Raw genomic sequence first — 13,769 nt, 5'->3', positions numbered from 1 at the left:
CGGGGCGTCAGCCACATAGAGTGAGGGAAGTGACGAGAAGGTTGGATAGGTACATACCAGCAAGAGGAGAGTGGGAAGAGCAGTTGAGAGGGCTGGGGTCAAGGGAAAAGGGTGATTAAAAGGCAGAAACGGTTGGTGAACAGAAAGTAAGCACTGTTTTGAGTGGCTGCAACCGGTAACGACAGTCTAGGAAGGCGTGGAAACAGTTAGTAACGGCTGGAAAAGCTGTGGACTGCCAGAAACAGCAAGGGAGAGGACAGGCACAGCTGCATCAGTGAAGTGGATGGCGGGACAGTGAGGAACAACATAAAGAACAACAAAAGGGCTGCTACCAGAGCAGCTTGCAGCATGGAGGAAGGTGCGGCAGCGACGCAGGAGGTATGCATGGGAGTTGGGGAGGATAAATTGCCACTCGGGAGCGAGATACAGTTGAAACACCACTTGACCGTTGGAGGAGAATCACTACCTCAGAATGAGATACAACCGGAGCATCACTCGCCCTCGATTACAACTCTGGAAGAAAAAAAACATGGGACAACGATGACCGTCTTCATAGAAACACTAGCAAAATTAAAATCTAATCCCTAATCTAATACATATATAGGAAATGACTATAAAGGAAGGAAAAGAAATGATGAAACTTGCTAAAAATGAAAATAAATCGAAAGAGTGATTTAGCTCTGCACCCCTTGCGCTACCCGGGAGCCGCGTTGAGTCCGACAGTGGGAGATGTTCGTGTCAAATCACCTTTACAAATGAAAGAAACTAAATGAAAAAGTAATGATTATTTTATGATTTCAGTTCTCTCACTTTTTATTCTTCATCAAATGAAAATAAATTAAAAACTGATTTAAAGGAATGAAATGATTGAAAATAAAAATTTGAATGTTAAGTCTATCAGGAGTCCCCTCTTATGTATTAGTAGATGATGTTATTGTACTCGTGAATATTAAATGTAAAAGAAATGATTAAAGTGTAGAATAAAAATGGTAATGGTTGTATTTTTGGTGCAAAATGATAAAGATTTTGATAGTGCTCCTGAGATAGACTTCTAATATTAAAAGAAATAAAGAAATGAAAAAAAGGTTATTAGTTAGTTTAAAGAAAAAGTAAGTAATAAATGATAAATATAGACTTTATAAATAAAATTTAATTGTTTGATCATCATATTCATTTGAGAAATCATTTTAAACATTTGCATTATATTTAATAAATAATAAAGTAATAATTATCCACAAAGTTGCTTAACTTGCTATTTAAATGTTTTTTCAGGAAAACGTTTGGTTAGGAGGGAGTTTTATTATTGGAGTAAAAAGATTGTGGATTATAGGTAGTGATTTTTTACTTGTGTTACTGTAGTTTACTGGATGATATTGTGTATTTTATTAGAGGGTTGCTTACAAGATTTAATAGCTCTTTTTTATATGAATACTAATGTGGATTGATGTTAATGCTTAGAAATGTCTTTCACCACTATCTGTGCTTGCCTTAGTTAATTCTTCTCGGGCTGGGTCGTGGCATAGGTAGATTTGACAAGCTTAAAAAGAATGTATTATTAAAATACCTCAATGATGGTCGTGCTGTTAGAAAATTTCAATTGATGGGGTTCTTAAAAGAAATAATTTCAAGATTAAACCCGAATAAAGTATAAAAAATTTAAGAAAATCATAAAATTTAAATTCTTTTCAATATAGATCTTTTGCCCTCAAACTTGAAGCAACCATTCATTTGATACTCTTCAACAATTCACCAAGGATGGCTTTGAAGATTAACTGTAGGTAATAAAAGACAATTATTTTAATTTGGTATACTTCTATGTTACTCTCGAAGATCTTATACCAATAAGGATGTGGCATTTGACTATGTGATTTTTGCTACCAAATGACATCATAATAAAAAATTGGTTATAATTGGGGCCTTTTGACCGTTAAATTATGGACACTTGTAAAACATGAATGTTTTCTAATAGCTCAAATTCTGAGTGGTTAACCATAGAGTCTGCTTGGTAAAGTACAAAGTTATTTGTTAGTTACGGTTGACCTCAAATTGTTTAAACAAATATTCCTTTTAGGTATACAAGTTGTAGTAAACGATTCAATCTATGGTTACTGATAAGGTTCCTTCAGTTAGATTGGTTTGACAATCTCCTCTTACTAAGTAGAATAAAGACCACTATAGGCTTTAGATGAGGGAATTATGGAGCCTTTAAGCACTTATAGTTTAAAGTCTAATGTTAATCGGAAGTTTTCTCTAATCACTAGATGTTGTAGTTAATGCATGGATTTGTTGGGAATCTAGAATCAGATCATAAAGTATTCATAAAATCTTTAGTCTAATTTGACTTGTAAAAAATTGACATCTAACACAAACTTTGTTTGACGCAACTCCAGCTTCTCAGTTTTTCAGCTGCAGCTGCGTTGCCCCAGGAAACTTCTGTGGGGAAGCTGCTGTGGGGAAGCTAGCTGTCTGTTTGTTGCAGCTGTGTGAAAATAACTGTGGGGCAGCTGTTTCTGGAAAATGACCATTCTGTCCCTGTTTAGTGAAGTTGTTTAAAACAGAACTATGACAGGGACATATTTGATATTTCAAAAGTAGAAATTCGTTTCAAAACATAACAGAAGTACAAATACACCACTCACTTAGTAGTGAGTATTAAAAGTGCTAAGAAAAAGAAAAAATACTAATAAAATTACAAGTAAACTAATAATGATATTGTCTTTAACGTGAAGGCGATGAATGTCTCCTCCTAAACTTTCCTCCAATGATTTTATCAATTCGCGATCACTTTCAGCTGTGGAATCGACCTGATCGTCAGCCCAGTGGAAGAAGTCATAATGTTCTGCAAGTTTTCGGGGGCATTTGCAAAAGTGTCGACCGTAGTTGTGGGCCTTCCGTGACCTCAGAAAGAAAGTCTCTAGTCCGCAGTAGCATAGCAAACTTCAGGACATCCCTGAATTTATGAAGCTCATCTTTCCTGAAAGCAAAAAAAATTAAAACTTCAGTATTTGAATCCAGCGATTGATAAATATTTTATTTCTTTTGTACTTTTATAAACTTTTCACCCGACGAACACGTCGATTATGCCCAAATTTTTTTACCTCAAAATGGAATAGGATTTTAAGTCTAAAGATTTGTACTTCAATGTGATTTCATCCATTTTGACTGGGATCTGGTCCGACATTTTGGCATAAGTAGCATATCTGAATACTGCATCATATATTTTAAAGTTTCTTTCTTTCTTTCATATTTTCTAGTGAAATAAGTTGAGCAATATTCTACCAATAATTTAAACCTTACATAGAACAATTGTAATAAAAAGGTAGTTATTAGAGTAGAAAGCAAAGGATTACATGAAAGACTTGATAAAACAGTTTAAACAACGAAATCAACATAAAAATAAATATTCAGACTGGATTTCTCTTTGTTTAGTTTCCTGAGAGGTGTGAAGACGCTATTTTTCTTGCAAGAAAAAACTCCTCAAAAGAAAATTATTTATTGTGAGTTTCTTGTCAAAATGGCCATTAGATAAGTGGCTTCTCCTAGCATAGTTTCTTCCTAGGTTGGTTTTCCTGTAATCTCAACTCCTTGGGATAGTAGCTCCCAAAAGAAAAGGTCAACTGCTGTAGGCTCCCTAGTTCTAAGGCATTTAATCCCAAGTTACATTCAATAGTACTGCTCTATCCTTGCAATTTAAACTGCATAAAAAACCTCAAATAATGTCAGTAACATGTGAAAGTTTAATGGCAAATATGAAGAATATTCCTTCTTCTTATATTTACTTCTTATATTTACTCAATTACAATAAAATAAAATAACCATAGCAATGAACAATATCATTTTCATCATTACAATTAACTTTGCACTTTTATAGCTGCTAAAATGGGGATCAGATTTGAATCAGCAACACTAGTTCATAACCTATATATCAAACAAAGATTCAAAAACATCACAGCATTCAAAAACAAAGTGACAATATAACAATTCATTTCAGTATAACAACAGGATGAAACCTTTATTAGCCTCATGAGCATCCCTTTCATTGAATGCTTATCAAGCTTAAACTGAGAACCAAATTTCTAAACTACAAAGCCTCCAAAAATGTATATCAAGCTTGAACTGAAATTTACAGATAATGAAAAAAAAAGAAGGTAGAGGATAAAGCAGATGAGCTCGTCCACGGTTCCTCCACCTAAAAAACAGGTGGGCCATCTAAAAGTTGGTTGATAGATAGCGACTATACAAAACATATAACATGTGAACAAGGAACTATGATATTTTGTAAGTCATAATTGACTTGAGGCTAAAAAATATTTTGAAAGCCATAATTGAAATTTTCATAACAAGCACAACAAGAATAACGAAAATCACGGATATTCTCTATGGAGCTGAAACTACCAAAATCCATTTTACTGTAGGATAATTCATTGAAAAATGTTTCAACATGCTATCTGAAAATAGGTTCTGTCAAAGGCTTGAAGCCTCAAGTCAGAATATTCTCAATGTTAAAATTGAAGGCAAAATTATTTCTTTTAATCTATAAAATTGAAGCCTCAAGTCCATTTTCTTATACCTCAAAGAAAAATGGACTTAAAAAATAGACTACTGACAATGGCATTGCAGGGCACAACTCCATTTGTAGCTTGGCATAACTATAAACCTTTGCTAAAATTTCTTAAACGACGTTTGCAAGTATTTTACTCATGTTCCATAAGTCAAGTATGATAAACCTGATAAGAAATCATTAATGCACATGAGAAGTGGAATTGGTACAATTCGTATTATAAGGGCTACAAGTTGAATTCAACCTCAAATAGAAAAGCTTGTTTTCAGTAGAGAGAAATGGAATTGGAATGAAACACCAGTGAAATGCATATCCAAGAATGCTTGGGATGGTGCGTGCTTGAAGAACAGAGAAATGAGATAAACCACAAAAAATAATTTGAGAAGATTAGGGAAAAAGAAAATTTTGAGAAGATGAAACATTAGGGCAAAAGAGGCATAACAGATCCAAAGCATCCATAAGATAAAATGTTCTTACCGCTGCTGCGAGGATGAGAATCCGGGCTGAGTGAGAGGAGGAGGACGACCTTCGGAGAAGAGGAGAGGGGAGATGTTTGTCGCCTGCAAGGGCGAAAATCCAGGCCGTATTTGTTTCGGATGTGGTAATGTGAAGAAAGGGCACGGGGGTAGAAAGCAGGAACGCGAAGCTGGGACGCGGGTCCGTGAGCGCTTTACGCGTTCGGGGAATATCACAGCACGACGCAGCTGCACCGCCGCCCGAAACACCCGAAAATAGCAGTGTCGCGCCGCGCCGCAAGCCTGCCTCCTCCACAAACAGAACCACAGTCTCAGGAGAGTTGGGGACAAGTTTTCATAGCCCACAAATTTTTAATCAGTATACCGTTTTCTTATAAGTGCAATAAACCACTTATTTTACGATATCTTTGTGCTATTTGTCGTTGGGTTCCATGACTTTCAAAGCTTAATGCATGTTTGATATCTGGTTCTGAAGTTTTATTGAAGAGGCTTATCACTTAATGAGATATTTAGGAACCGGTGAAAACTTTTAATAGTATGCTCTTGGAAAAAAAACAAGCATTTTTCGTACGTGGTTGCTTGCCCATGTCCTCCAGTTTACGGTAAATAGTGCACTTGTTCGATATAATTGGATCACATTTTATTTTTTTGGTGTTAAGCATAAATATCGATTTCATAGACTACATTTAAAAAAAAAGTGCAGGTTTCCATTTTAAATGTTTGATTGGACGAATTCATATAAATTGGCTACTGATTATCATAGTTGTTAAGATGACGAACTGCCAAATTCAAATTGACACATTTAATTTCTTCCTTTCATGTCATCCTCCTTTTGATTCATGTGGGTAATTTATAAGGTTTTGCTTTGTTTTGTACACTACTGATTAAATGTATTTTTAGGAGTTGAATGGAGCATGGACAATGATGCATCTAATGCCGCTGTTGTCGTTGCTAGCGAAGCCCATGCTATTACTTTAGCAGTTGAAGGACTTTTAGGTGTTGTATTTGCAGTTGCTACTTTGACAGATGAAGCTGCTGATGTTGGTGAGGTAAAAATCACCTCTTTTTTGTAGTTTTGTTGGCTAACCTAAACTGATGTAGTTCAATGTGTTGTATTTGCAGTTTGGGATTACTTGTTTTTTTTATTTTTTATGTTTTATTTTTATTTTATTTTGTTTATAATTTGATAATAAAAGGGCTATTTGCATACATAGCACCCAAAGCATTACTATTTACAAACCTAGCACCCTCTTTCATCTATTTTTCAAATTATCACTCAAGTAACAATATTCATGATAAATCCCAAACCATATATTTCATTTTTATCAAATTCTTAATGGTGTGATTGTGACACATGTAAATACATTGGTTTGGTTGTTCAAAATTATAACATGGGTGCTAGATTTTGTAAATAACAATGTTTCGGGTGTAATTATCGTAAAATAAAAAAAATATAAAACACACACTAAATAAGCAAGTTTTTTAAGGCAAAAGAAAAAAAAAACAAAAACAATAATTATTCCAAGCATGCCCTAAATTTTGCTAAACTTTTTTTTTTTTTTTTTTTTTTTTTTTTTTGTTGCAGATAGATTCACCTAAAAATAATATAGGCATGCCTTCAAAGTTCACTGGGGAAACAGTTGTTCTATGCCTATCCTTGATTGATTCAACATGGTTGACCATCCTGGATGCTTTATCTTTGATATTGACAAGGTTGGTGCGAATATATTACTGGGAATCTCATTTCTTGTCATAATATCTAAAATTTAATAGCTTGCATTATCTTCATAGGTCACAAGGGGAAGCCGTTATTATAGAAGTACTGAAAGGTTATCAAGCATTCACTCAGGTATCTAAATATGAAATGCTAATTAAATGTATTAGTGGAGTTGATTCCCTATTATTCTAGCTTAGCAGTTCTTATTCATTTGGAAAAGCTTTAGTAAAGCATTGTGCTGACATCACATGAGCTTAACTATTTATGGCGGACATAAATGAGCTAATCTTTTACTTGTTAATAATGTTAATGTTTTGCGGTCTCTATTCCAAACGTAATAAAAGTCCCATTCAACCCATTTCCCATACCAGGGCATTTTATTTCTTACGAAATGCTTTGTTTTTTTGGCTCAGAATGGTAATCAATAGCACCTTTCTATTTTTCAGGCATGTGGAGTTCTACATGTAATCGAACCACTGAACTCTTTTCTTGCATCTTTGTGTAAATTTACTATAAATATTCCCACAGAGGGGGAGAAGAAGAGGTAAAGTAAATGCCTGATTCTTGTCTAACTTTTTTTTTTTTTTTGAAGCTGTATGAATAAGGTATATCAGTTTTTGTGTTTGAACGACAGATGAATCATATAATAAAATACTGTTGTCTAGATTGCTGTTGATGTGCTTTATAAAGTGGCCTTCTATTGTTTTTTTTTGCTAGTATTTAGGTGAAGTTTTTGCTGTAATTTTCGCCAAATGGATCAGATTAGGCAAAACAACTGAAAAGCGGTTAAACTGGTGGTTTTGAATACCAATCCAAAATTTTAGCACAAGACACTTGTCCACCTTGCCTTGACTGATTGTAATAAACTTGATCCACTTTCCTTATTCGCTTTGCCAATCTTTATTTTAGTGTAAGACAATTTTCATATGCTTCTATGCAGCCTTTTCACATTTTTGCTACTTATAATTATATGACCCTTCTTGGCCAGCTGAGTAACGGAAGTGTGAGAAGAGGGATGGTTGTCCTTTATTGCTGTAGCACATATTCCCTCTCTAAAATGCTGCCAATTGTGGTACATGTTTGAAAAATTTAATCACTTATTTGGGTGACTTGAATTACAAATTACCTCGTAATTATTTTGATTTTCACTTCTAGCAATACCACTCTTGGCTAACTTAATTTTATCCCTGTTCCTTCTACATCTAATTCAATCTTGTTGTCTTATAAGGGCATCTTTGCTCTGCATTATATATCTATAAATCATCACGGTCTATTTTTTACATCATTATTTAAATATGTAATTCTTTCACATTATCACTAATATAAGTTATTACAATACATCCTTCCTAATTTTACAGGACCTCGATTGTTTGTTTTCTTTTTTATTGGTCTACATTGATCCATGCACCATATTTAGATTTGTTGCCATATTATATATCTAAATAATATTTTTTGATCTTTAAGTGGTATTTTTATGTCAATCCCATATGGTTGAGAAAAGGCTAATTTTGATAATAAAACTGACACACACACACACACACAGATATATATATATAATATATGTAGCATGGGTCGTTGTTTCCGCTTTGCTAGAGTTTCGCCTCATGACGAACCCTAGCGTCTGCTACGCTATTTCGTCATCTTCGTCTGGTTGCAGCGGTGTCGTTGTTTGTCGCAGCAATTTCGTCTGGTCGCAGCGATTTCCTCTTTCGTCGTCTGCTTCGTCTCGTGTCGTTCATCATGCTCGAAGAAGGACGGTGGGGTTTCATGTCGAATATTTTGTCGCCTCATCCTCGAAAAAGGATTTGAGGTGTAACAGGTTTCGTCGTTCTGTACCCGATTGGAACTTTCCAATTAGCAGGTTCCGTTTCTTCCTCACAAATTAGGCACAACGACTTCTTCCTCTTTTTGTTTTTTCGGGACTTTGGCTACGTAGTCGCGATCCTTCATCCGCTGTTCGACTCTCAACTCTATGGCTCTGTTCCTCCTCAACCACTGATTACTTCAGTTTTAAACCTTAGAAAGACTTCTTATGTTGATATGGTTGATTGTATGGGATCAGATCAGATTTTTCCTTAGGTTTACCATGAATCATTCGAAGGCCAGGAGGACTGCAACCTTATCAAGATGACGGGTAGAAAGAGTGGTAAACTGGCTCTATTCTTCTCTGATGTTGAAGTTTCCATCTTGGTTAAGAAGTTCAAATTCACCCTCATTGGGAAGTTCCAATCGGGACATCCCAAAATGGAAATCAGCTTTTGAAGATCTCAAATTGAAGATCTCAAATTATTGGGACTTTGGAAGGTTGACCTTTTTGATGAGAGACATGTGATGATACAATTATCTAAAGTGGAAGATTATGCTAAAATATTTTCCAAAAAGTTTATGGCAATAGATAAAAATATATGAAACTGCTTAAGTAGTCTCCTGAATTTGACCCTAGCCAAGAACCATCTATATTTCCAATCTAGTTTAAATTACCTGGCCTAAATTTGCACTACTTCAATCACCAAGTCCTCTATTCTATTAGAGTTGCGCTAGGGCGACCTATGAAATTGGATACACCCACCTTCAATCTAACCAGGCCTTCGGTTGCAAGAATTCTTGTTGAAAAGGATATCACCCTCCCTGATGTGGACGAAATAGTGGCTTGGCTATCACATATCATCTTTTATGTGATTGACTGTGGAGCTTCTTAACTCATTTAGTAACTTTTGGATTCATATTTCTTCGCAAATTCTCAAAATGCCCTTTACTCCGATTTTGGACTATTTCTAGAGATTACTGTTTGTTTTTTGCTCCTCCATATGACATTATTTCCCCATACAATGGAACAATACCTAGATTTGGATCTTTTGTCCGTGAGTTCTCCTACCTAACTAACATCAATGTAAACTTCTACCTCTCCGTTGTCTTATGTCTTAAACAACAACCCTTTGTCATAGGCCTTCTTAAGAAATCTTAATATTTTATAAATCATCTTCAAATATTCTTCATTTGGACTATTCATATGTTGACTCATGATGCTGATCGATATTAGGCCTAGTGTGTGATAGGTATATAAGCTTCCCACCAATCTCTAGTATCTACCTTGTCCCATTATTGTCTTTCTTCTCCTCAGTGCAACCTTTTATTGAAATCCATAGAGTCACTCCCCAACGTTCCTATCTCTTTTAGTAGGTCTAGAATGTACTTTCCTTGGGATATCACTATTCTCATATTAGACTTGAACACTTCCATGCCTAGAAAATATCTCATATATCCTAGATACTTGATGTCAAAATTAGTAGCAATAATCTTTGTAGTCTTGCCAATCTTTTTTTCGTCATCACTTGTCATAATCATATCATCTATATCGACAATAAATACTGATTTCTTACCTCCCTGTTTATGTTTTATGAACAATATATGATTAGCTTGACATTAGATGTGCCCATTGATTTTATAGTCTTGGAAAAATTATTAAACCGAGCTCATAGAGATTGTTTGGGATCTTCAAGTGACTTTCTTAGTTTGCAAACCATATATTTATTTGATTTATTTCCAGCCTTGGTGGGCTCTCTCTATACACTTCTTCCTCAAGGTCTCCATTAAAAAAAATATTTTTGATATTAAGTTGGTGCAGTTCCCACTATTGATTCACTATTAAGGAAAGAATAACTCTTACTGTGTTTAACTTGGTCATTGGTGTAAAGGTCTCTTGATTGTATCCCAAAAGACTGAGTGAAATTTTTGAACATCAACCTATTCTTGATTCTCTCAATGCTTTCATCTATTTTGTACTTGATATTGACCACCCATTTGCACCCAACATTTATTTTTTTTGGAAGAAGATTTGTAAAGGTCCACGTGTCATTTAGATCAAGTGCTTGGCTAAAATTATCTCTTTCCACTCTGACTTTGAAGTGCTTCATGGATATACTTGGATGTCTGCACCCTATTAAGATTATATACAAATACTTTTATAAGGTGATGATAACTTCCCATAGGCAACATCTTGGATAGGAAAATTTGTGTAACTTTTTTTGTCTTATCCATTAGATTTCACCTCTTTTGGAACTTTGGAGATGTGTGGATTCAGGTTTGATTTTGAATGGTCTTGTTGTTCATATATTGTCTTTATTTTTGTTCATTGGATTTTATTGTCCTAGTGTAAACACAAAGTTCTTTGTGCATTTTCTTATTATCAAACTCAGATTGGATATCCTCAAGTGGTGGAACCCAGTAGATATGATGGTGAGAGGAAAGTAGAAGAGGTTGCGACAACTCTAGTTCACCATGAATATCCAATGTAGTGTCCCAAATATGATATTCACCCAAAACCTCCCTCTGAATTTTTGATTTAGGGCAATATGATTGTTTTTATAAGAATTTAATATCTATGAAATTATAGTCTTTTATAGTAATGGAAGAATAACACTTGTAACCCTTTTTGTTAGAAATATAACCAAAATCAATAAAGATTGATTGATTTTGGGTCAAGATTAGTGCGGTTTGGTTGTTGAATGTGAACAAAAGAAAGTCAAATATTTTTAGAGGAAGATTGGATGAGAAAGCTCTAACACGAGGGTATATTTCTATCTTAATATAGAGATGAGCTTTAAATCTATGGACCGCCTACTTGTCATTCTATTAATAGTGTAAGTTGTTGTCAGCACCGCATTTCCCCATGAAATTTTTGGGATATTGTGAGTGATCATTATAGACCTTGATAACTTAGGGTCATATGTATTTTTCTTTCAGCTATCCCATTTTATTATGGAGTCTCATCACAGGAACTCATATGAATAATTCCATTCTTTGCAAGGTAGGGCTAATGATCGAGTTAAAGTTTTCCTTTGCATTATTAATTTTGAGAATTTGAATTTTGCATTGGAACCGAGGGTAAATCATGTCATGAAGGATTGAAATATTTGTATAGTTTTAGATTTCTCCTTCCTAAAAAATATCAAATTAATTCTAGTGTGATCATTAATGAAGGAGATAAACCATTTGGTTCCATTGATGCTTTTCAATTTTCATGGTCCTAATTTTCACTGTAGAGATGTGAATGAATATATTGAGACAGGGGATATACATGACTATTATGTTTATCGAATTGGCAGGTTTGATCTTGATAGAACTCTGACTTTTTATTAACAAAGAGTTGGGGGTAAACCTTTGCAACATAGTGAAACTTGGGATGACCTAGATGAGAATAGTCTAATAAAACTTAGACTCTCAATAAACTCGGGAACATGAGAATATGATGGCGGAGAAGACATTTGTGTGTTAAGAGAATAGCTCTTTTGAGCAAGTATAGACCTTTATGCAATTCAATATTGCCAACCATATTTCCCAAATCTACCACCTAAAATTACAAGAGTTACGAGCATAATTTATTAACACAATTCAAGTCATGTGTAAGCTTACTAATTAAAAGTAAGTTGAAATCCAGACGAGGAACATATAAAACGGAAGAAATATGAATATCTTTGGAGACATTCACTTCTCTCTTTCTAATAATCTTGGAGTGAGACCAGTCAACAATTTAACAAATTTGGAGGTGTTGATCTTTTTGTAGTTGATGAGAGCAAGATTCCTTCCAGTCATTTGATCATAAGCAACTGAATCTGTTATCCAAGGTCGAGATATTTCATTGTTAGCAAGATAAGAGGTTATGATACCCTGGTGTGCTATCATGCTGGTAGGCTGCTCAATACTACTAGTAAGAAGCTTCTTCAACACCTCCAATTGCTTCTTGGTGAAGGATTAGGGTCAGCCAACCCTCCAGAAGAGGTACCAACATTGGCCTTGCTTTCTTGGTACTTCCTCATTTGTACATGTTTTCAATCTATAGGTTTTCCATTTAGTTTCAAACATTTGTCCTTTGTGCTACCAAGTTTCTTCACATAAAAAATTTTTCTTTGGCTTTGAATCTAGCACTAAAAGCTCTACTTTGTTCACACACAACTCCTCCCATGATGTTCTTCTTTCTTCTTTCTTCTCTTCTAACCAAAGCAGAGGCTTACCTAGTGTTAGGAAGAGACTTTATCTTCATGATTCTCCCTTTGACCTCATCCAAGTTCTTATATAGGCCCAATAAGAACTTTATAATAATTTTCTCGATTATTATTTTATATATCATAGCATCTTATGAGTACTTTTATGCATATATATATCATACATATCTAAACGTAACGAGTACTTTAATACTTTGTTGATGTATTGAGTAACACCTAAATCTCTTGTTGGAGCTCATGCAATTTTATCTCAATCTCAGACAATTTTGTAGTATTTTTGGTACTAAAATAAGTCTTACGAGCTGCTTTCCAGATCTTCTGTGTTGTCCCGTAAAGCAAGAAGTTTTCTCTAACTTTTCTGGTCATAGAATTGATCATCCAAAACATGACCATATGATTCTGGATCTTCCATGAACAATAGTTAAAATCAGTGAACTCAGGTGCTATGTCTTCTCCCTTGAGATATACTTATATTCTTTTTTCACGGATGTACAAAAACATGGATTGAGACCATTGAAGGAAGTTATAACTATTGAGTTTATGGTTTATATAAAGTAAGAGAGTTTGGGGGCTATTTGGACAGAATTCTTGGTCTTTGATTCAAAACTAATCTCTGGAGTAAAACTTGATGTCTTCATCATTGTATTTGGTTATAAACCCTATGTGGTTTAAGATTAGCTAGAAGGATTTCGACGGCTGTAGAAAGGATTCAGTTGCTGGATGGTTGTTGGAGAGTTTTCAACACCTATAGGATCAGGCAGGAGAGGACTTCCAATCTTGCTAAAGTGATTCTGACGGCTGCAAGGAGAATTCCGATCGCTGAAGGAGAGCTAGGTCGATACCTTTCAAGGAGTCTCAATAGACCAAGCCAAAGATGAAGTCAGACAATCGAAGATGAAGCAGACTAATTGCTTCCGAACGAAGATGAAGTCGATGTTGTGGTCGACTTATTTGAACTACACAAACAAAGATGTAGTCACTGGAAGAAGACTATGATGCCGTTCGAAGCAGTA

At 34.8% G+C, this 13,769-nt stretch overlaps 1 protein-coding gene across 12 annotated transcripts in view; it reads left to right on the top strand.

Annotated features, from left to right (window-relative positions):
- Positions 1-13,769, top strand: part of LOC110030700 (protein MON2 homolog) — a 109,615-nt gene that overhangs the window by 51,070 nt on the left and 44,776 nt on the right. For all 12 annotated transcript variants that reach the window (XM_020733562.1, XM_020733561.1, XM_020733559.1 and 9 more), the window contains 4 exons: positions 5,938-6,086; positions 6,623-6,750; positions 6,829-6,886; positions 7,201-7,298. In XM_020733562.1, coding sequence (XP_020589221.1) covers positions 5,938-6,086; positions 6,623-6,750; positions 6,829-6,886; positions 7,201-7,298 — 433 coding nt within the window. The remainder of the gene's footprint in view (positions 1-5,937; positions 6,087-6,622; positions 6,751-6,828; positions 6,887-7,200; positions 7,299-13,769) is intronic.

Source organism: Phalaenopsis equestris, unplaced genomic scaffold (genome assembly GCF_001263595.1).
Source record: "Phalaenopsis equestris unplaced genomic scaffold, ASM126359v1 Scaffold000754, whole genome shotgun sequence".
Lineage (NCBI taxonomy): Eukaryota > Viridiplantae > Streptophyta > Magnoliopsida > Asparagales > Orchidaceae > Phalaenopsis > Phalaenopsis equestris.
Note: the sequence above shows the minus strand (reverse complement) of the source record. Positions and strands in the feature narration are given on the sequence as shown.